Source organism: Neophocaena asiaeorientalis, unplaced genomic scaffold (assembly GCF_003031525.2).
Source record: "Neophocaena asiaeorientalis asiaeorientalis breed wild unplaced genomic scaffold, Neophocaena_asiaeorientalis_V1.1 scaffold62, whole genome shotgun sequence".
Taxonomy (NCBI): Eukaryota; Metazoa; Chordata; class Mammalia; order Artiodactyla; family Phocoenidae; genus Neophocaena; species Neophocaena asiaeorientalis.
Genome location: NW_020175191.1, coordinates 7,536,412 through 7,561,394, shown reverse-complemented (window position 1 = coordinate 7,561,394; position 24,983 = coordinate 7,536,412). Strand labels below are relative to the sequence as shown.

The following is a 24,983-nucleotide window of genomic DNA, read 5'->3' as shown; positions in this document are numbered from 1 at the left end:
AGTTAAAATTTACTGGCTGCCAGCTATGGTCTAGGCATGGTGCTATGTGCTTGAGATACAGCAATACAAGACTGCCACATAATAGAAAAGGATACCATTTAACTCTGAGCCACAAGAACAGGCTATTTAATTGCATTGCTTTCAGTTTCTCTTTCAATGAAGAATAGATAATGCTGTCATTTTAGACACTAAATATTTATTTACCTAATATTACTGTCATCCACATTATCTTGTAGAAGGAATAACTAAAAGATATCTTTCTTCACTCCTGTTTTTGTTTGCATTTTAAGGGTTAAAAGAAGGAAATAGAAATGTAAACAATTTAATTTTGCAAATTTTCTAATAGTCTAATATTCTAATAGCCTGAGTGGCTAGTAATTGAGGTTAGTGCAATTTATTGTTGAAGACTAAATGTGTTTTTTAGTTTCAAGAAAATTACTTTTAATAGTTGCCTAGAACAAGAGGTTGATTTGGCAGCAAAGTACTAACGGGAAGTTAGAGAAGTCAATAAAGGAAGTTTTTAGCAGGGAGAGAGTGATTATTCACTCCCATAGCCTCTGCATTGTTATCCATTAGCCACGATAACAACCTTAGGGAATTCTGAGAGTGTGTCCAGGAAAGGATCTGTCAAACCAGAATAGTATCTCCTCCTTGAGAAAGGAAATAACCAAGGATTCCACAGCTGAGAGGTTGCCAGGGCTAGTGGGATGGAGTAAGGAGATCCTGGCTGTCTCTTACACTCTCCTTATAGTTTAAAGCAAGACATTTTTTTACACACTGACGAAGTGTGTGCCTGCATGTGTGTGTTTGGGATCAGAATGGGGGGTGCAGCGTTGGGGGCAGAAGATTTGGCAAAGAGTTTACTAACATGTATTTAATGCCTTTTATGAGTCAGGCACTGTGCCAGGTACTTCTGCTTCCATTAGCTCCATTACACAAAAACCTTGGGGTTAGGTATTGTTTTTCTGGTTTCCCAGGTGAAGCAACTCAAGTTTTGGAGATGTTAAGTGATTTACTCAAAGATGCACAGCTGACATGTGGTTAGGCTGAGTCCTGAAATCCAAGCAGGTTATTCCCAAAGCCTGTGCTTTGTACACCTTGTTCCATGACACCGTACTACTTGTCTTCCCCTGAAGGTGCTTTGAAATGTGTAAGACTTTTTGTTAAATGCTTAGAGGTGTTTGGGTTAAAAAAATGTAGGTTCACGTTAAAAGAAAAAGGAGATACTTCTAATTATGTTCAGACAGTATTTGTTACATACATACATATCATGCAGATATTTAAAAACAGTTAAGTAGGCTAGTTCTTGCCTTTCAGGGTTGCATGATCTAAAACAGATGATGTCAGCTTGGACCATGTATAGAAGGAAATTAAAAAAGAATTCAAAACAATAGATAATGCAATAACACTGTGAATAAATATATATATTTATACAATGTATAAGATTTTATGCTCATTGTTTTTATGTACCAGGTGGAGTTTGCAAAGTATTAACTTTATTTCCACATGGGGAAATAATGCCTGGAGATGACTTTCTTTTACAGAGTCCTTTTCATGATGCAGTACCATTCTCCTTGTCCCTCCCCCATTGCCCTCCACACTGTCCAAGAGACTAAAATGTTACTTAAAATAATAATTACTCTCTAGGGCTTCCCTGGTGGCGCAGTGGTTGAGAGTCCGCCTGCCGATGTGGGGGACACGGGTTCGTGCCCTGGTCCGGGAGGATCCCACATGCCGCGGAGCGGCTGGGCCCGTGAGCCATGGCTGGCTGTTGGGCCTGCGCATCCAGAGCCTGTGCTCCGCAGTGGGAGAGAGAGGCCACAACAGTGAGAGGCCCACATACAGCAAAAAAATAATAATAATAATGGTGTTGTTTACATTGAGAGAGTAATTATTATTTCTTTTTTTTGCGGTCCACGGTCCTCTCACTGCTGTGGCCTCTCCCGTTGCGGAGCACAGGCTCCGGATGCGCAGGCTCAGCGGCCATGGCTCACGGGCCCAGCCACTCTGCGGCATGTGGGATCCTCCCGGACCGGGGCACGAACCCGTGTCCCCCGCATCGGCAGGCGGACTCTCAAGGGAAGCCCACAACACCATTATTTGAAGAGAATCATTATTTCAGTTCTAAAGGTGGGGAAACCAAGTCAGCGAGAGGCAAAGTAGCTTTTGTCCAGGTTCTGCGATTCTCAGATGGCTGCTTCCCACCACATTTCAAGTCTTTGCAGTTTTAACTGAGGCCTACCCTGATCGCCCTATTTCAGGTTGTAACCATTCCCTTCCCCCTTCATCACTGACCCTGGTCTACTTTTTCTTTTCTTTTCTTTTCTTTTTTTGTAACACTTGTCATCATCTTACTATATAATTTGTGCTATATAATTTACCTCATTATGTCTATTGTTTATTGTCTGTCTTATCTAAATTCTGCTGCCTCTTCCCCTCTCCAGAGTGAAAGCTAGGATCTTTGTTTTTATTTAGTGATACGTCCCAAGCACCTAGAAACCATGCCAGGTATATAATAGGCACATACCTATCGATTGACAGATTGAGTTTAGCATAATATGGTAGTATTGAGAACGTAACTTTGGTCTTTTCATTTTCTTCCTGGTAACATGCACCCTAGACTTCGTCTAGCTTCTCCTTCTGTACTTGTTTATACTAGTACTGTGTAAAAAGAATTGGAGTTCTTTTCAACTCTGAAAGTCAGTGAACCCCACATAAGTTAGTGATTATTTTTGAATGGTTAAAATATAGTTCTTTTCCTGCAAAGGGCACTGTAGTTACTGAGTTGATTTTAGAATTATCTTAAGACTGATGGGGAGGGAATTAAAGCTGCAAGAATGACTCATCCTGTGTAATAAAGAAAGAAGTGTTTCTCCATAGAGGGAAGAAAAAAAGGAATATATTCAAGAGGGAACTGATAGAGTCAAACCAAGGGACTGTATTTCATCGTCTTCGAGCAGCAACTGTTAATAATCCAGATCCTTATGAACTACCATTAGGTAAAGTTTTTAGCAGAAGCCCCGAGGAGGAGCACTCAACCAGAGTAATTTTAACAAAAGTACAAAATAGAGAATAAATTCTTGAATCACTGATTCCCAATTTTTGGGGGTTAGTGGGGGAGAGAATGAGTTAAACTGGTTTTATGTTTGTGATATTTTAAGAAGTAGCACAGGTAATCAGGAAGCAGTGGGTTGTTGGTATCTCCTGGCTGTACCTGTGAGTTCACAGTTCGATAGGACAGTCCCTGATGGACTTTCCCTTTTTCTTTCTCTCCTGTACCTCCTTATTCCTTTATGATTTTTAAACTTCATAAAAAGCTGTCTGATCCATCCTGTCCAAACAAGGAAGGTTTATCCTTTGTAAATCACCTCTGTACACTACAGGCTGATGATATGTTATATCCCTATATCATTAAAATAAAGCTTAACCACATTTTGTGGCTTTTGTGTCTGCTCTGCAGTTGCTGAGCTTAAAAACTGTTAGAAAGAGTTCCCTCTTGCATTCTCATATGCACGGGCATGTGATGTTCCCTTGGGTATTATACTAATCATAATCTGGCAGGTTTCACTGGAGCAGATGCAGAAATTGTCATACCATTTTGCAGGGCGCATTATTTTAGCTCCTCTAACCTGGGCCCTGCGTCTAGTTGTACTTGATGTTCCTGGGAGTTTTTCCTGTTCTGTCATGCTTGGCAGTTTTGCCCGTGCTACCTCCTCAGCCTTCTGTCACTTACCTCCCCCACCCACCCTGCCTTTTTATATAGAACTTATTCCTTATGATGTGTCAAAGGCACCTACTTCACTGAAATGCCTTCCATATTCCCTACCCCGCGGGGACTAGAGACCTGAGGTCTTTCGCAACCTGTATACATCTAGCACAGCACTTATCAAACTGACTGTTCATCCTTGCCAGTAGACACCCTCATTTAAATTCCCCAGTATCCAGCTTACTGCCTGGAACAAAATTGAGACTTAATGAATATTTGACAAATGAATGTGATAGAGAAGAGAATTCCTATATTCTATAATTTTAAAAAATGCTCTGAATTTATTTCTTTTGAACCCCTTTATTCATTTCTCTGACTTCTTTGGAGGTAAAGTTAGAAAGGGAAGTGGAGATGATTTGGGAGCTACAGAGGGAGGCAGGTAGGAGCAGCCACCTGGGTGGGTGGTGGGGCAGGCATCCAGGGGCCAGTCATGGGGTCGGTGAGCTCATTGGGGCCCATTCAGAGGACGGATGCAGTGTGCCGAGGAAACCAGTGGGACAGAGGTGGGGCCCGCTTGCTCTTGTGACAGGTTTCTTCCCAGAGGCGGGGGAGAAGGTAGCACGTAGCTGTTTACTTTTGTGCCTTTGTCCGGTTCCAGGCATCCCTGGGTTTTCCTCACTCTTTCATCCCTGTGTACAGAAGCTCTTCCTGAGGACCTTCAGCCTGGCCTGGGAGAATCCTGGTTGTGTCATCTCAGCTTCCCCTTTCTGCTGTCTTCTTTGTGCCTCTGTACCAAGCCTTTCCACCCTCACACCTCCCGGGGGCTGAAAATGGAAAGATGTGGAAGCTCTCTTGAGAGATGCTGTTCTCTGTGTGGGATGACAAGTTCGAAAGACACTTTTCTGCTCCCCACCCTCACTGTCATCATTTATCAGTTACGTGGCCCATGGTTTTATAACAGCACAGTCTTAAAATGTTCCTTCTGAGTTTAATTTCTTTCTTTTTGGCCTTTTAAGGATGTGAATTGGCTTTAAGCAGTGGACTCCTTTTAGTACAGTCATGTGAGCCTTTCTGTAAGTCTTTTACACCCATCCCACCCACAGGTCTGGAGACTTGTCTGTTTCCTTTTCCCTTAAAACCTTAAAACATTTTTAAGAAGTGATTCCACTATAACTTATTCATTTAAGCCTTACCCTCCCTCCCTACTCCCCTCGCCCTTAGGTAGACTTTCTTATAAGAATTTGCTAGCTCTTTCCACAAAGAGTACTGTAACTCTATTTTTAAAGCATAAATCCTGTCTTAACTTTGGAGGAAAACTGATTTGGTTAGGGTTTTCTCAGACATGGGAACTTTTGACCCAAGATCAGTTTTTCAGATTAATGAAAAGGAAGTCTGGGGTCTCAGAGATCATACTGATTGAAATTGAATAAAATTTCTGGTTGAGAGCTTTCCTGGTGGCGCAGTGATTGAGAGTCCGCCTGCCGATGCAGGGGACACGGGTTCGTGCCCCGGTCCGGGAGGATCCCACATGCCGTGGAGCGGCTGGGCCCGTGAGCTGTGGCCGCTGAGCCTGCGCGTCCGGAGCCTGTGCTCCCCAATGGGAGAGGCCACAGCAGTGAGAGGCCCGCGTACTGCAAAAAAAAAAAAAAAAAAATTTCTGGTTGAGTACTGACTACTAGGCATTTAAACTTGGGTAGGTCAGCCACGTGGCCTTTACCTTCATCTGTAACTTAGAAGGATCAGAGTAGATAATCTCTCAGGGTTTCTTTGATCCCGTTGATATATAATATTGGGTTCACCAGAAAGTTCGTTTGGGTTTTTCTGTAACATCTTACGGCAAAACCCAAGCAAACTTTTCGGCCAAGCCAATAGTATTAGCTAATATGTGTAAAACACTTCCTGTGCATCAGGCATTGTTTTAAGTGCTTTTCCTTCTAATATAACAGCTTTACTGATATATAATTTGCATACCATGTAATTTTCTCTTTTAAAGTGTACAATTCAGTGGTTTTTAGTATATTTACAGATATATGTAACCATCACCACAATAAATTTTAGCTCATTTTTATCACTTCAAGAGAAGCTTAGTATTCATTAGCAGTTATTCCCTAACCTCCCCCTAACTCCCTCCCAGCACTAGGCAACTCCTAATCTACTTTCTTTATAGAGCTGCCTATTCCGGACATTTCATATAATAAATGGGAACACACAGTATGTGGTCATTCGTGATTGGCTTCTTTCACTTAATGTTCTCAAAATTCATCTGTGTTGCAGGAGGTATCAGTACTTCATTCCTTTTTATGGCTGAATCATATTCCATTGTATGGATTTACCACTTTGTATCAACATTTATCCATTCACCAGGGAATTGACATTTGGGCCGCTTCCACTCTTTTTGGCTATTTTGAATAATGCTGCTGTGAACATTCTTGTACAAGTTTTTGAGTGGACATATGTTTTCATTTTTTGGGGTATATACTTATGAGAGGAATTGCTGGGTGATATGGTAACTCTAATCTCTTCGTGAATGCCACACTATATCCCATAGTGGCTGCACTATCTTACATTACAACCAGCAGTGTATGAGGATTCCCAGTTTCCCCATATCCTTACCAACACTTGTTGTTATCTGTCTTTTTAATTATAGCCATCCTAGTGGGTGTGAAGTGATAGCTTATCATGGTTGTGATTTGCATTTCCTTCATGGCTGGTGTTGAGCATCGTTTCATGTGCTTATTGGCCATTTATATATCTTCTTTGGAGAAATGTCTATTTAGATTTTTTATCCATTTTATAACTGGGCTATTTGTATTATTATATTATATATATTGTATTTTAATTTTTGTTGTAAGAATTCTTTATATAACCTAGATATAAGTCTCCTAACAGATACATGATTTGCAAGTATTTTCTCCCATTCTGTGGGCTGTCTTTTTACTTTCTTTATGGTATCTTTTGAAGCCCAAATGTTTTTAATTTTGAGGAACTCCAAACTATCAGTTTTTTCTTTTGTTGCTTGTGCTTTTGGTCATATTTAAGAAATCTCCGCTTAGCCCACATCACAGAGATTTACTCCTATGTTTTATTCTAAGGGTCTTGTAATTTTAACTCTTACATTTTGAGTTCATTTTTGTGTATGGGATGAGGAAGAGGTCCAACTTTATTCTTTTTGCATCTAGATATTCAGTTGTTCCAACACAATTTATTGAATTAAGTGTTTTTTATATCTGACTCATTTAATCCTTAAAACAACCTTTCAGGTAGGTCCTGTTAATTACCCCAGAGAGGAAAGAAAGTTTAAGTATCTTGCCCGTGTGGCAAGGGTGAGAATTGAATCTAGGCAATTTGGTCCCAGAGGCCATGCTTCAACCATGAATTAACTGTTTCACCTACTTGTCTTCTTACCTACCTACATAGTGACAGGTAAGAACTAAAATAGTCAGTCATAAAAAGAAGGCATTTTATTTCTTATATATTGTAGTTATGTTGAAGTGCTTCTGCTTTCTTAATTTGTCTGTGGTTGGTGAATTCAGTTAGTTGTAGCACTGGCAAATATAAATTCAGGGTCACAGTTTCAGGTCCTTATAGTTTGGCTACAAAGTCTTCATCACCTCCTTGACACCCTAGTCAACAATATTTAGTCACCAGGGAGATCGAGTTAGGGGGAAGATGACCAACAGCAGTTCTGGAACACCACCAGACCACACAGGTTCTAACAGCGGTGGGCCAGGACCCCGTATTTCCCTCCTACACTCTAAAACTATCTTTGACTTTTCTGAAGAATGTTTCCATTTAAGAGCACTAGGCTAGAAATGAGACCTCAGTTATTGTTCAGGGACTGTACTTTCTGGATCTGTAGATTTGCCCTCACCTTATCATAATTATGGGTGGGCTTAAACAATTCAACATTTACTGACTCATTAGTCCATTTGTAAGACTTACATGTGATTAAACAGATACAGGAGTAATATGATTACTTTTTTAAAAAATCTGAGTCTATAAAATTTTTCATAGCCTTTCTCAAACTTACTTAATGACTCATCTGCTTGAATGGACTGAGTACCAAACACCTAGAGAAACAGAATTCTCTTCAGTCAAGCTCTCAATTATCTCCAAAGTGATTTCCTTTGCTCTCTGGATAATATTTTTGGTTGCTTGGTTCATACTCATTTACATGACTGCCACTGTATTCAGAGAAACCAGCCATGTTCCAGTGTAACAGAGCAGATGTAGAATACTGCAGTAGCTTGTGGTAAGGAATGAATAAAGCAAGGTGTGATTGATGTCTGTCCCACTCACCAGACTGTAATGCCCCCAAAGCAGGGACTCTTTCTTTTACTCACCTATACCAGTGCCTCGTATAAGACCCAATAAGTGTTTTGAGTAAGAGAGAGAAACTTAAGGGACATTTTGAAGAGGGCAAATACTTAGTCACATGTATTTCAAATAAGAGGATGATCAGTGAACTTTCTCTCTTGTTTTAAAGCTGGTAGTCTTCTATTTTAATAGCTAAGAGATTTGGTAGCAAGGAGAGAGAAAGAAGAAGCCCAACGTATAAATTATAGAGGAACATTCTATGGGCAGTTAGGGTGAAGTTTGGTGTGCTAGTTTCATTTTTCATGGAAGGGAGAAATCAAGTGGAAGGAAGCAATGCTGTTAATGTGAAGAGGAGGATGAAGAATTTGAAGGGTTGGTTAGTTAGTAATAATAGTTAGCAAGTTTAGTTAGTAATAATGCCACCCGATATTCAGATAGCTTTTTATATTTATTTCTACCTTACTCATGATGTGGCACTTACAACAACCTAGAAAGGCAGGCTGGGCAGGTGCAGTCAGCCTCATTTTACAGATGAGGAAGCTACTTCAGAGTTTGTAATTTACCATGTATTAAATAGCTTATAAGCAGTGAGGTTGGAACTTGACCCGTATCTTCAGACTTTTAAGTTCAATATTTTTTCTTATGTCCCCCCCACCACGCTGATTTTCCCAAGGGAAAAAAAAAAAGGAATTTAAATTTAATTAGGTAATCTTTTATCTGTTCTTCCCATTAATCTAGCATGGAGCTGGGGAAAATCTAATACCCTTTTTTTTTAGAACGAGTAAATAGCTGTTCTGAGTAGACATTTATCTTCACTGGGATTTTATTTCATGAAAACACTTTGAAATACTTGTGAGGTAACTATGAAGGCGTGTCATTGGCATAATGAATCATTTTAAGTGTCTAACTATGCTTGAGGCAAGAGAAGACAGAAGATTGGGGGATTTTTATATGGTGAGTCTTGGGTTGACCAGCTGCTGCCTATTGAACTGAAATAATGAAGTCAGTCTGTTCTGATGACCATGCCCTGTGGAGAAGAGCAGATCACACCATCTGTGTGAGAATTTATCATTTTCTCTGTTCTTGTCTTACTAGGTTTTGAAGGGGTCACCTGTGAGCGGAATATTGATGACTGTCCTAATCACAAGTGTCAGAATGGAGGGGTTTGTGTGGATGGGGTCAACACTTACAACTGCCGCTGCCCCCCTCAGTGGACAGGTATGTACGGTGTGACAAATCAGTCAGAATGGGGCATAGGTTGGTAACCAGTGGCAGTCTGTTATTGAAGTGGGCATCTTTTACAAGGGTCTCTGTGCTACATCATTGGGTATAGTGCTAACCCCATATGTTCCCCCATGTTCACTTAAAGGAAGAAATATTTTCATGGGTATTTATTGGGCAGCTGATGTGAACTCAGCACCACGCCAGGTGCTGTGGGAGATACGAGAAAGAACGTTATTGAAAGACTCTGACGTTATTATCTGGTAAAACAGCACATTGCCTGGAACATAGTAGATGCTTATTAAATATTTGAGAGGAAAGGAACATACTTAAATGCAAAAATATAAATGTTCTTACCATATACACACAAAAAATGGTAACTGTGTGAAGTAATGGATGTGTTAACTGATCTTATCGTGGTAATCATTCCCCAATACGTATGTATATCAAATCATCATGTTGTACTCCTTAAACCTACACAAATGTTACGTTAAATATAGCTCAGTAAAGCTGGAAAAGAAGAAGAAGCTACAACTTGTCAAGTTTTGGTGTAGTATCAAAGAATATTCATAATTACATGAAAAGGTTATTAAAATGCTCTTCCTTCTTCCAACTAAAAAAGAAATGAAAATAAATTATGCAGGCTGCGAGAGTTCAGAGCTTATTGTTTCTTCACAGACAGAAATCTATCTCATCTTATTGTCATGTCCTATAATTATGCAAAGGGTTGGGCAGGTCCTCTTGATGACATTATTTTTACGACACCCATCTCCATTGCTATTTTTTCCTTTTTTGTATCCCTTTTTGCACACAGATTTTTCTGCCTCTGACATTAGAAGAGTAGTCTTGCTTAAATTTACAACCTCTTGGAAGCTTCTAATGTTGTCTTAAGCAGATTTTCCTCTTATTTTTGAAATTCAGTTTATGCAGACATTTGGTTCCAATTCCTGTTTATATCTATTTATCTAACTGAAAGTGGAGACAAGTAAGAACTGATTAAGTGATTAAAACTGAGCCTTTTTGAGAGAAGTTGATTGATTTAATGTGGAAACCCAAGAATAAGTTAACGTTATAAGGAAGAAACTCCAGTACCAGTGAAGGATTGTGCCCAGCAAAGAAGTCTTGAAATTGGATTGCTGTGGTTACTACCTGGTATTCCTTAGAGTCTCCGAATTGCCTTCCCTCATCTGCAGCAGCTAATTATTTAGAGTACTCTTTAGAGCTGTAGACTTAGGAATAGAAAAAGATTAAAAGGGTTTAAAACTTCAATAATACGATTTCCTGGAAGGGCACACGTTTCTGCTTTTAATCCCCAAACTGTTTTTTTTTTTTTTTTTTAAGATACTTTCCCACTGGGTTTCCCTAAAATTGGACTTCCCCTAGAATTTCTTCTTGATTTCTTGATCCTAGGACTTTACTCCTAACCCTCTGCTCTTTCTGTCATAGTCTCTCTTCTCTTTAGCTTTTGCCATTTCTCTGGTGATGTTTTTCATAGGTCATTTTTTTTCCAACTTAAAAAGATTACTGTAAAGTTAATTATGTGACAAATAGTAACTGGAAAGATTTGAATTTTTCTCTTTTTAATGATCCTCACAGTGGTATTGGGCAGGATGAGATACTTGTTAGGAACTTGACCCCATTCTAATCTCTCCCTTGCCCTGTGGGAGAGAGTGGCTCTGTGTGGTACCAAGGCTCCTGATGCCAATGAAGATTAAATGATAATTGTGATTTCACTGCTGATTTTTCTTTGATAGCACACTCAGTTTCCTGCTTTGATATTAATTAGGAAGGTCCAATCTTGGGGGAAAGTTTCCCAGTGAAATGATATTTTACCAAAATTTCTTGCCCCAGGGTGTTTAGTAAATACCTTTTTCCTATGAAAGCCTTTTGAAGATGTTTCTTTTTCCATGTGCTTTTGTATTTTTTCTGGAGGGCATGGCAGAATTGATAAATTCAGTGTGTCAGTATTTATTTCTTTTGATCTGCTGTCATTGAAAATACCCTCAGTCTTTGGTTTCCCACCACAGGTTTCCTCCTTCTTTTTCACCGATGCCAATCTTTGACTTCCAGTGACAACCTTGTTTTTTTTTTTATAACTGTCCCGATGACCAACAGGATAAAGTCCAAGGTCCTTCCTTCATTATGTGAAGTCCTCCCTGGTCTCAGCCCCATCTGCTTCTTCGGCGATAAGAACAGCTTCCTATATCAGCCGCGCCCTATGTCCTTGCTCACACCATTTCTTTTCTCTGGATTTCCCTTCTCCTCTCCTCTCCCTATAGTCCCCTCTCTCTAGGCTGAGCTAAGTGTTACCCTCTGGGCTCCCTTACTACCCCATACATTCCTCTGTGATAATGCTCACCACATTAATATTAGCATTACTATGTGCTTGAGGTGAGGGAATGGGGTCGTTGAACTGTTGATGATGTCAGTTACCAGAGCGCTTTACAGACCTTTGTTGTCAGTAGCATATAGCTGAGCTGTTCCTGATCCCAGCCCCAACCTCATTCTGAGAAGAATAGAAAGAAAATTTTGGGTTTTAGTGTTCCTATTGATATTGACATTAGAGCTGTAAATAAAGTCACATAAGTATTTTCTGCCTTATACAAATTAAGGAAATGAATGGGGCTGGGAGCTGAGAGTTAACCAGTGTTTATTAGCACCCAAATAATGAGCTAATTACAGTGTTTTATTTTATGTAATCTTCACAATAATTGTATGAGGGGTAGAGGTTTTTTTTTTTTTTTGCGGTACGCGGGCCTCTCACTGTTGTGGCCTCTCCCGTTGCGGAGCCTCCGGACGTGCAGGCTCAGCGCCCATGGCTCACGGGCCCAGCCGCTCTGCGGCATGTGGGATCTTCCCGGACTGGGGCACGAACCCGTGTCCCCTGCATCGGCAGGCGGACTCTCAACCACTGCGCCACCAGGGAAGCCCTGATTACTGTTTTTGACATCATATTTTACATCTTTCTGTGTTTCCATTAACTACTTATTGTGGCTCTAGATGATTTTACTACTTTTGTCTTTTAACCTTCCTACTAGGCTTTATAAGTAGTTGATCTACTACCTAGCCCAGTGCAGAGTGGTTTTACCTGACATGGTTGTCTAGAATAGTACTAATTTGTGCCTTCAAAGGCTACCACTCTTTTGGACAAACTAAAGCCCAGGGGGAAGAAAGAAATTGGTGTTGGGAGTTGGGCAAATGGTTTACTTTTTTTTTTTTAATAGGAATCTTGTTATAGAGATAAGTTGGTAGTTGGATGTTCCTTTAGGATATGTATGTATACCTAAGGATTTGAGGAAGCCTGAGCACCAATGTCTTGACTATTACTGTCTTTGGCTCCAAGCCATCTTATGAGAGAAGGTCTGCTCTGGCAGATATCCACTTAAGGAAAAAAGTTACAAAAGGTCCCCAAATTAATTGAAGCCGTGTAGATTAATGTTTTGTCTACATAGGTTGTTATTTGAATTTTCCTTTTAAAGGTTCATTTCCTTCAGAATTAAAGTTGACTCTAAACTCAACTCACAAATTCCTCTCTGGCTGCTTTTGGTTTTGGGTTCACTCCTAGGGCAGACATGATTTATTTTCCTGTGCAGAACCCAGAAATGTAATTTCAGCTTGGGCTTGGAATAGTGCTTTGGGACACTAAGCAGAAGTGAACATGGAAGTTAGGTGGACATGAGTCAAATGAAACCAATCACATTTTCTCTCAGCTCTCCTTTATAGCATGATGAACCTAAAGTGTTAGTTAAGATTTCCTTTGCTGTCAATTGCTCCAACTTTAGCAAAAATTTTTGGCACAAATCACCAAGTACATACTGCCAGAGGTGCTGTCTGGGAATGGAGTCTTTTCATGGTGGTATTTTGATTTTGAACTCAGTGCTCCTATTTCAGACTTGCCTCTAGTTGGTGCAAGTTGTTCTCTAGAATGAGGCTTTTCTCAAAATCACTTTTCTGTATTTTTAATACTATAGAAATGGAGCGTTTTGGTGAGAGTGGAAACTAAGTATATCTGGGACTGCAAAAGTTTTTTCATCTGTAGTCTGCATGGAGGAATGGAAAAATGCATCTCCCGTTTCAGTTTCTCTGCTGTCAACTTGATTGTGGGGATTTGAAAATAAGCCTGTTTTTTTGAATTCTGCTCCATCCCCCCAACCCAACCTCAGTTTGCTATCATTTGAGCAGACTGCCGGAGTGCTAACCTAAAGCACTGTCATCCCAGAGGTCTCAGAGCTAATTAGTGGTTGTGTTGGTGGGAATAGGGGTGAGTGGTTAGTGTGGCCCAATAAATGCAGGAGGTGAGACTGAGGGATCTTTTCTGCCCTTGTGGTCCATGACTCAATGTCTGGCTTTTGCTGCATCCCAGGAAAGATCCAGTTTCATTTCATGACTTTTCAAGCCCTCAGAGAATGGTTGTAAGGTAGCTTCAATAACAGATATTTACTGATTAACTTACAGTTACATACTATGCTAGATGCTATAAGAGACACAGAAAAGAAATATATCAATTCCTAATCTTTGAAGAATGGTCAGATTCACTAGGAAGAAATAAGGAAGTCAACACATAACCACAATAGGAGTTAAAAAGTAGGAATGATCATGAGTTTGAAAGAAGCATGGATAGGAATTGGGGACCATCTAAGTCAGGGGTACCCAACCCCCAGGCCATGGACTGGTAGCAGTCCATGGCCCGTTAGGAACTGGGCCGCACAGCAGGAGGTGAGTGTCAGGTGAGCGAGCGAAGCTTCATCTGTATGTACAGCCGCTCCCCGTCACTCTCATTACCACCTGAGTTCCGCCTCCTGTCAGATCAGCGGCGGCATTAGATTCTCTTAGGAGCGCGAACCCTACTGTGAACTGCGCATGCGGGGGATCTAGGTTGCGCGCTCCTTATGAGAATCTAATGCCTGATGATCGGAGGTGGAGCCGAGGCGGTGATACTAACGCTGGGGAGCGGCTGCAAATACAGATTATCATTAGCAGAGAGGTGTGACTGCACAGAGCCCGTAATAAATCAATTGCTTGTAGACTCATATCAAAAGCCTATCCGTGAGTGGCAAGTGACAATGAAGCTGCATCTTATGGAGTAGACTGGACATAAGCAACACACTTCGGGTGTCACTGTCTCCCATCACCCCCAGATGGGACCATCAAGTTGCAGAAAAACAAGCTCAGGGCTCCCACTGATTCTGCATTATGGTGAGTTGTATAATTATTTCATTACATATTGCAATGCAATAATAATAGAAATAAAGTACACAATAAATGTAATGTGCTTGAATCATCCCAAAGCCATTCCCCCGCCCTCCAGTCCTTGGAAAATTTGTATTTCAAGAAACCAGTCCCTGGTGCCAAGAAGTTTGGGGACCACTGATCTAAGCACTTGTTTGGGTAAGGGGGGAGATTGAGAAGAGTTAACTTCTATTTTAAAATCTGAGTAGTGGGAGAATGTGGGGACTGTTGACAGAGATAAAGAAATAGGCTAGAGATGGTGGTGAGTTTTCCAAGTGAAATCATTCAGCAGTAAGACCTAGGAGGTCAAAATGGAGGTAGGGGCTAGAGCCTCAGATTGCGAGTCTTATTTTTGGTTTGCTTGGAAATGTTCAAGTCTGTAAGGAAAGTGTGCGGACTGAGAAGGCCAGAGGGTCTGGATCTTAAGTCTACACTTAAGAAAATTGATGAGGAAAAGGATCCAAAGAATGAAGGTGAGAGAAGGGGATGTGTAAGAGTTCGGAAGAAGCTCTGCCATTATAGCATCACTGAGTCAGGGGGTGCATTTTAAGATTGTACCTTTGACTCAACTCTACATGCCTCTTTATAGCGCCTGCAATATTATACTGCTCTTACTGTTTTATATGCTTATTATCTCACCTAATACACTCTCAGCCTCTGGGGAATTGGGAACTGGCCTTACTTATTTTGGCATTCCCAGGACCAATTTTTAACAAATGATGGTTATTGAATGAATGACAACCTGGAGACTCAAATCCAAATGATAATTGCAGAGAGTTAGAATTTTTGAGGTCATTGGAAATCTTCTAAAATGGAGTTCCTCTGTAAAGGAGAGAAGAAAGCCAGATTGCAAGAGGTTAAAGAGAAAAGTGGATATTGAGGGAGGAGTAAAAGGAGGAGTGGGAATAAATCACTTATTCAAGATTTTGTACAGGTAAAAAATGGGGGGACAGAAAGAGAGAGACGGGGCAGCAGGGCAGTAGCTTTAGGGACAGAAACTTCATTCATGTGACCAACCATAGAACCTTGGCTAGACAAAGAGTTAAGGCAGCTGGAAAGGGGTTGGTTAGTGAACTGGGTTATTTAGGAGTGGTTTACTCTTTCAAGTTTTAGTGGGGAAAAATTAAGTGAAATGGTTGTTGGGAATGGGCGAGAAGGGGTATGGGAAGTTATATTCAGAGAGTGGAAGTACCAGTTTGAGATCTTGGAGTTGGAACAATGAGTGTCTTATAGTGAGATCCAGAATGTGAGTCTGTTTGTGATAATGAGTGGATGTGGAGGTCTGTTGCGTTGAGAAAAGTAAGAACTCTTGGCTCAGATGACCTTATTGGTCCTCAACCCAGATGTTGATTTCATGGGAGATAGGAGAGCAAAGAATGAGAGGAACATAAACCATGTGCTTAAGTAATTCAAGGAAGTGGAAGTTGGTCCACGAGGACAATAGAGGTGAAATGATTTAAATTACATTTAGTGTTTTTTTAATTTTAAAAGATATACACGTTTAGAATAATTTGGATTTGCATTCATCTCTCTACTTTTTTCTGTCAAAAATGAAAGTATGTCCTTTTCTGTAAGGTAAGGAATGAACATATTTCTCTTAATCTTCTTCTCACTCTCCAGGTTTTGTTCATGTGATCTGGGATTTTTAAATTTATATTATAGTATTATTATTACTGAAATTTAAAGTCTTACCCATGTTCTTTAAAAATTATTGCTATGTATACTGTTTTAAAATCCAATTTATAACACTTTAGGCTTAGTTCTCTGTATAAGTTGCTCTATGCTAACTACCGGTACATTTATATCACAACCTTCTCATTCCTGAGTTTTTCATTTTCATTTACTTTTTCAGTCAAATGAGTATATCTTTGAGAATTTTTTTACAGAAAAGTGACATGTTGGCATATCCTCAGAGCTCTTGTATATTTGAAAAATATTTTTTTAATTTAGTTGCCTTCATACACAAATGGCATTTTGTATAGATACTGAATTCTTGGGTCACAAATTACATTGTTATGAAGTTCCTAGATATTGTTCCTTTGCTTCTTGTAATGAGTATTATAGGGAAGTCCAGTGTCTGCTCAGTCATTCTCTCTCTCCCTCTCTGTCTTTCTGTCTCTCCTTTCACCTCTCTCCTCCCTCTTTAAAATCAGAACTTTAACCAATATTAGTATAGGTATATTTCCTATTATTTTTTCCTAGTCTTTTCGAGCCCTTTGGATCTGCAGACTTAGTTCTATTCTCACCTCAGAAAAGATTATGTTTCTCATTTGTTTTTGTGTCTTCAGGAACACCTATTACCTTTACACTAGGTCTTCATTCTTCCTCATAGCTAAAATCTTTTCTCTCTATATTTTAATCTGCTTGTTTTTTCCTTTGCATTTCACAAGAGCTTCCTAAGTTTTTCCTTCATAGCTGATTTTTCTTCATTGTCAGTTCTGTCCTTTATCATTTTCAATTCTGATTTGTATTTGAACGGCATTCTTATATTTTTAAAAAAAATTTTTTATTGGAGTATAGTTGATTTACATTCTTATATTCTTATAGTATTTACTCATTGCATCTGGGTCCTCTCTATTTCTGCCTTTGTCTCAGCCCACCCCATTTCATCAGAGTATGATGCCCTATCTTTTCATTTCTTCTGAAAACCTACATGTGTATAAAATTCTTTAGAATACAGAACCAATTCTTTCTCTAATGTACTAGTTTCTGGAAGTGCACATTTTTCACAAGTATGCTTTTTATCTACATCTTAAGTGGTACCTCTACATCTTTTGTATTGAAAAATGTTCTAATGGACTCCAGGTTGTTTTCTGTTTTACTCATTCTGCTCATTAGTAATGGCTTGCCCATAAATAGAGTAGATTGATTCTCTTTGGAATCCCTGCTACAGTTAGTACAGTTAGTTTCTTCTTCCAGGGAAGTGAGGGGCTCTTTATGTAGACTGTTTAACAGCCCGGCAGCCCGAGGAAATGCGAGAGCCAGAGTGTGGACCTCCTAGCAGGGAGACAGAAGTGTGGCACCATTTTCTTCTCTGTGTGGAGAAGCCTCTGTGCCAGCATCAGCTTTCTGAATACCCGGCATTGACACGACCTCCATCCCTCCCCTATAGTGGCTGAGGCTGGATGCTCTTTAGTGCTGTTGCATCCGGAATTTGCCCCAGAAGCACCACAGACTTTCTTGTTGCTCTAGCGGCCACAGGAGCCCTGGGACTCCTCAGTGCTTTAAATTGCTGTTGACCTGGAAGGATGGGGTGGAGTTCAGTCCATTCTCCCCGTAGCAGCACGGTGGGCTTTCTGAAACACAAATTGGATTGTGTTGTTTCTTTGCCTAGAGTGATTCAGTAGGTCCCCCTTGTCTTTGGATAGAGTTCCAAGGCTCTGAGTATAACTCCCTCTCCAGCCTTATCTCCACGGATGCATGCCTTGTAATTGAACCACAGTGTTCTTTTTCATTGCCTCAAATAAGTCACATTTTGCCTTCTGTTCAAACCTGTACACATACACCTCCTTCTGCCTGAAGTACCCTCCCCACCATCCCCCTTTCTCCACATCCTCTCACATACATACCCATTCTTACACGACCTGGTTAACACATAAAGTCTCTCTCTTTCTCTCCTCTCTCTCTCTCTCCCTTTCTTTCTTAACAGTACTTTACAATTTACTCAGCGGTAATGCACTCATTCTGACTTTAAAGTAGCATCGCGTGGCATACTTTTGAGTCCGTTCATGAGATTACTGTTGTACTAATCTCCGTCTGTTTATAGATTTGCGCACTCTCCGGCACGAGGGCATCATTCTGGGTTTGGAACACACAGCAGTGAACAAATGGATAAGAGAACCTCAGAAATAGTTAAAGCAGGAGACTATTGTGATCTTAGAAAATCAAGACATATGCTGCCATTACTGTTAATATTTGTATGATAAATTTTTGTCGTAAATGCAACTTTAGGTGGTTTGAAGGTGTAGTCTGTAGGAAAGTGAATTGTCCAAAGAAGCCACACTGCCTTGGTACAGGCTGCCATTAGGCCATAATCTTGGCTTGCCAATGAAACATAGCATCCCCCGCTGGACCTACAGAACATAGTTCTTCTCTGTTCTGCTCTGTGTTCCTAAGGCAATATGTATCTATTAGAGCACTTCTTACCCACTATTATAACTATTTATTTGGTTGTAAAACCCTTACTTGTCTGTACGTTCTGGGTACAATCCGCAACTCTTTTGTTTACCATTTTAGTCTCAGGTCAAGCCTGGCATGTAGTATATACATATTTGTTGAATGAATGAATGGAGCATTAAATTTTCCAATTTCATGCCTCCAAATTCAGGGCTGTTATTGGGTGCTGTCAGGGTCTCTTCTCCTTACTTCCCTGAGATACTTTAGTATCTTTCTTCAGTGTGGACCGGGTCTGTACTATGTCTGTAAATCTGGACTAATTTTGTATGATAGTATTACGTTTGACAATCAGTATAAGCACTCATCACAGTGTCTAGTACCTAGAAATAGCTGAATAAGTCTATTTTTACTATTTGAAGTCAGTAGCACCATTAGGAAATAAAGGAAAGAGTGATTCTTTGCCTATTTACCTTCATGCAGATGGAGGCAACTGGAAGAGGAGGACCTCTACTGAGGAGGGCTGCCCGCTGATGGGATGTAGTCTTTAGGGCAATCTTGGGTTTCAGTTGAAGAAGTAAGGTACCCCACAATACAGAGTCACCCTTGAGACACAGTTGAAGGATTAAGGTCAAAAGGCAGGGTGAATTTGGTGTGGAATAAATGAGATGGAGTTCAGCAGCTAAGGAAGAGGGTGGAATGAGAGGCATGTGTATTGATGGGGGGATGTAAATAAGTGGGTGATGGAAAGTTTGGGAGTATGAATAGGATAGAGACACCCTAAAGGTGTGAGGGAGATGAGTTGAAAGATGATTATTATTTTGAGGTTAGAATGACTTAAGTGAGAGAAGACAAGAGCAGATCAAATTTGTTTAATAAATATTTTTGATTACTTCTCAAGAAATATTATTAGCTGGGCATGTGCTAAGTGCTAGGGATTCACTGATGAAGTAAATGGTACCACCCATTTCTCCATGGAACTTACAGACTAGTAACACAGACATAAAGCATATTATCTGTAAGATTTTGAACTATAATAAATACCTAGTGGGAAAAGTAGAGGTTATTAGCATATTAACAGGTAGAACTAGTTGAGTTTGGGGTAGGTATGTACTGTCTCGTTCCGCTATGGACGGTGGGTATGAATTATTAGGGGATGGTTGAGCCTAAGGGTGCTCCAGGTACAGGGAACAGCTTGTGCAAAGACCTGTAGGGGGCAAAGATTGTGATCATGTTGAGAAAGGATAAAAATAGAAAGCCAGAGTGCCTGGCACGAGTGGTATTTCAAGGGGAGAGACTGGAGAGGTAGGCAGAAAATGTAGATAGGACTTTGAATTTTATCCTAAGTGTAAGGCATCAAAGGGCTTGAACAGGCAAATGGCACAATCCGCTGTACACGATGAGATTAAGTTGGTGACTCTTTAGAAAAAAATAATTGATCAGGATGCAGGGAAACCAGGCTTTTGAGGAGGCCTGAAAAAGATGATGGTGTCTAGGATTCATGGGAATGTTTACTGAGATTCTTGGCGTTTATCTGCATGTGTATCCCGCACACCTACAGGATCCCCTTAGCCACTTGTAACCCTAGCCTCATATATACATGTGTGTGCGTGTACGTTAGTGCATGCACACAGCCCCTCATTAGGCAGACCCTGTAGACTCCAGTGTTTGTGCAAAATGTTTTCAACCATCTTTCGTCCTGGGAAGTTGTAGAATAGTCAAGCTTGTCCTCTGCCCTTTCACTTCAGGAGCGGAATGGAAACTCTCCTGTGTGTAGAGGACAAGGTTTGTAGGACAGAGGTTACAAGAATGCCCTGCTATGATATGAAAAGATGAAACTCCCCAACTCAGGAGCCCGGGTGACTGCTGGCTGGAAGCGTATATTGGAGACCGAATTCTCTTGACTTAACCAAAGAAGAGGAGGTAGCAGGGTCAGGGCAGGGGTCAGCCAAGCTCATTTTTACATGTTCCTCACGTGGTGATTGTTGTTGCTAATGAGAGTTGCCCCTTAGCAGGGCCGTTGATGTGGTGAAAGGTTCCCCCCACCCAAGTTGAGAGGTGACTAGGAGGGGAGGGCTTCTTCCAGAAGTGCTAAGGCTCAGCGACCATTTCTTTTCTTTCCTTTTTTCCCCTTCCTCCTCTTGTTTCCCAGTCACTTGTAACTCCAGGTCAGATTGATGATTTGTTTGTGGTGCGCTGAGAAAACCATAATGAACTGTTTGTATCCCGATGTCTTGCAGCTCATAAAATGGTGTCTGTTTAGTGGTCCTAAGCTCACATGGCTAGAACTTGATGCTCGTGAGGCCCAGGTCATAGTTCCCATTTCAGTACAGTCCTATTGGGTTCACTCTGTTATATTTTCTGACACAGGCACTGCCCATAGTCTTACTCATTCATCCTTTGCTTTTAAGACCATAGGACGGTGCAATAAGAAAAGATCATTATGAAAGTGACCCCACTCCTACAAAATCAATACCACGTACTTATTTTTCTTTTTTTAATAAATTTATTTTTTTATTGAAGTATAGTAGATTTAGTGTTGTGTTAATTTCTGCTGTACAGCAAAGTGATTCAGTTATACATATGTATACATTCTTTTTAACTTTTTTTTTTTCTCTGTGGCACGCGGGCCTCTCACCGCCGTGGCTTCCCCCGCCACAGAGCGCCACAGAGCACAGGCTCCGGACGCGCAGGCCCAGCGGTCATGGCCCACAGGCCCAGCCGCTCCGCGGCACGCGGGATCTTCCCAGACCGGGGCACGAACCCGCGTCCCCTGCATCGGCAGGCGGACCCCCAACCACTGCGCCACTAGGGAAGCCCTGTATACATTCTTTTTAAAATTCTTTTCCATTATGGTTTATCATAGGATAATTGAGTATAGTTCCCTGTGCTATACAGTAGAACCTTGTTGTTTATCCATCCTATATATAATAGTTTGCATCTGCTAACTGCAGACTCCCTTCCCCACCCCCATCCCCCTTGGCAACCACAAGTCTGTTCTCTGTGTGTGAGTGTTTCTGTTTTGTAGATAGGTTCATTTGTGTCATATTTTATTTATTTATTTTTAATCAAAGTATAGTTGATTTGCAATATTGTTTGAGTTTCAGGCGTACAGCACAGATTCAGTTATATATATATATATTCTTCTGCAGATTCTCTTCCCTTATCGGTTATTACAAAATATTGAGTACAGTTCTTTGTGCCATACAGTAGGTCCTTGACATCACTAATTACTAGAGGAATGCAAGTCAAAACAACAGTGAGCTACCACCTCACACCAGTCAGAGTGGCTGTCATCAAAAATTCTACATATAATAAATGCTGGGGAGGGCATGGAGAAAAGGGAACCCTCCTACACTGTTGGTGGGAACGTAAATTGGTACAGCCACTGTGGAGAACAGTATGAAGTTTCCTTAAAAAACTAAAAATAGAGCTACCATATGATCCTGCAATCCCACTCCTGAAAACCGTAATTCGAAAAGACACATGCACCCCAATGTTCATTGCAGCACTATTTACAATAGCCGAGGCATGGAAGCAACCTAAGTGTCCATCAACAGATGAATGGATAAAGAAGATGTGGTACATATATACAATGGGATATTACTCAACCATAGGAAAGAATGAAATAATGCCATTTGCAGCAACATGGATGGAACTAGAGATTATCATACTAAGTGAAGTAAGTCAGACAGAGAAAGACAAATATCATATGATACCAATTATATGTAGGATCTAAAAAAACATAGAAATGAACTTATTTACAGAACAGACATAGAAAACAAACTTAAGGTTACCAAAGGGAAAGGGGGGTGGGGGGGAGGGATAAACTAGGAGGCTGGATTAACATATATACACTACTATATATAAAATAGCATACTTGTTCTTAGTTGTATTGTCTTCATTTGTAGCACTGCTTAGGCATTTTGCTCTTCCTGTATGCTTCTCAACCCTGCCCTTTCCCTCAACAGTCATTTTGAAGACTAACTAGAAGTGTTGTGATCTCACACCCCAATGTCCTTTTCAGCACTTGATTTCCGTTTTTAATTTTCTCTATTTCTAATTCTTCTTCCAACTAGCTGTGTAAATGTGGACAAGTCACTGTACCTCTCTGGTCCTAGTTTTGTCTGTAAAATGAGCACATTAGGTTGAATCTAAGGTCTGTTTCACCACTGACGCTAAGTGTCTGGTACAGTGCCTGACATGTAAACCGAGGTGAATGGCCAACAGAGTCCTTGCTCTCATGGAGCTTATAGTCTAACAGAGACAGAGACTGCAAAACACAAATGAATATAAAATTACACCATTTGATAAATGATAAGACAGACTGAATGGAGTAGGTGCAATGAAGGAGAAAAATGAGGAGTGTGAGCTTGGAGGTCTACTTAAATTATAAGGAAAGTCAAGGTATGAAATATTAATTAGCCATATGAATAAGAGGAAGAAGGATATTTGAGGTGTGAAGAGAACAGGTTATGCAGAGGCTCTGAGGTAGGAAAGAATTTAATGCTTAAGGAGCCAACAGTAAGCCATTGTGGCTATAGAGTAAAATATATGAAGGAAAGATAGAGATTTGAGATATATTTATGAAACAAAAGCTATCACCCAGAGAATTATCAGTATATACAGGTGGCTCTAAGTGTTTAAGGTGTCAGCCAAGGATTTGGTAGTGTAGCATTTCATACCAAGTTAGTACAGACTCATAGTGGCAATAGAGAAAGTAGTTTCTAGAAACAAGTGGTTTCCTTTCTAATAGGATATGGGAAAAGCCTAATAGCCCCCTGCTTTAGTCCCAATGTCAGATGCCAGTAGCCTGCAATACCTGGCAGGTGAAATTAGTAAGAGGGATAATTGATGCCCTCAAAAACTTGCCTAACCGAGCTTTGTGCAACATACTTTGGGAGTCCACCAGCAGAGTTTGTGTGTTGACACATGCTGAGACTTGTTTGGATTGGAGGTGTAGTAGCTAGGCAGGGCATGGAAAGAACGCAGCTCTCGCTTTTCACCAGAGGCTTTTATATGCTAAGTAGCTCCTAACTTAGTGCTTTCTCCTTCCCTCCCTACTAAAAGAAAGTCATTTGCTTTTAGTCCCTCCTGTATTCTACTGGCAGACTAATGTTCACAGGCAACTTTGATCATACCTTCCCCCACCTGAGAGCCCACAATAACTTCCCTTTGCTTGTTGTGTCAAGTTCAGAATTCATATTAGAATTCAAAGCCTCACATGGTCTCCAGCCTTTTCTCATTTCAAACCCCAGCTAAGAATAGACTCCAGTCATTTTGACGTCTTCAAGGCCTAACCCTACCAACCTGAGTAAGCCTTCTTCCTCCAGCCCAGGCTGACGCTTCCTTGCCATGGAGTAGTGGGGAAAGCTGAATGACCTTAGACAATGGACTCAGCCCTTCTAGTAGATCTCCAAGAAACTTTCCTATTTCAATACTTAGTGACTTTTTGTCTTTATTCATGTCTACCAAGGGTCTTCTTTTATTGTCTCATGCTTCCATGCCTTCTCTGTGTGCTTTAAGAGCCTAGGATCAGGGACTTAGTCTGTAGATCTCGTGGACCAAACCCAGGGCTGGGTAGTTAACTGTGCTGCAGTAGAAAGAACAGTAGTTTTGGAGTCCAATTGATCTGAGTTTGAATGATAGTGCTCTGACTTACCAGTGTATGACTCTGGGTGGGGATGGTGGGGTTGGTGGTTACCTAACCTTTCTGAGCCTCACGTTTCTTATTTTTAGGCTTCTGCATTGGTTTCCTCCTTTGCCAAGAGGGGTGGTGACATGAAGGAAGTGCAGTATGTTGGCAGACTTTCCACTGGGAATTTTGGAACAAGCAATTTCGTGGCACCCTGGTTACTGTTTTTATATTCTGAATGTAATGACTGGTTGCTAGAATTGGAATGAGGAAAAAGTTCTGGCATAACTATGCCTGGGAAGGGTTTTGTTCTGGAGAAATGTGCCTGAACCTTAGAGAAAAATGATCCATTCTATAAAAGATTATTTATAAGCCAGTATTCTCTTGACTCTGTAGATTTGATTTCTCTAACAGTATCTAACACCAAACACCTAAGGTATTTGATGAAGGTATCGAACCTTCGAAAATCAACCTCATTAGAAAAACAGTCAACTGTACTCAAAAAATACATTTGAGTTTTTGGACGGTAATTTGAAGTCATAATTTTTCCCAGTAATTTGATGGTGCGAGTCATGATTTTCATCTTCACCTTTCCTGTCCTGTCTCCTTCCCCATGCCTTTGTGTGCTTGGGAAGACTGAGATGCACAGAGATTGTTTTGATATGGTGAGATTCACACCTCAAGTCTTTGTTACGAATTTGAGAGTCAGCAGCTCTAGTTTAAATCTCAGCTCTCCTGCACTCCCTGCCTCACAACGGGCAA

The 24,983-nt window shown here is 40.6% G+C and overlaps 1 protein-coding gene across 2 annotated transcripts in view; it reads left to right on the top strand.

The window, feature by feature from the left end:
• Positions 1 to 24,983, top strand: part of NOTCH2 (notch receptor 2) — a 175,311-nt gene that overhangs the window by 85,676 nt on the left and 64,652 nt on the right. For both annotated transcript variants that reach the window (XM_024764784.1, XM_024764783.1), the window contains exon 5: positions 9,119 to 9,241. In XM_024764784.1, coding sequence (XP_024620552.1) covers positions 9,119 to 9,241 — 123 coding nt within the window. The remainder of the gene's footprint in view (positions 1 to 9,118; positions 9,242 to 24,983) is intronic.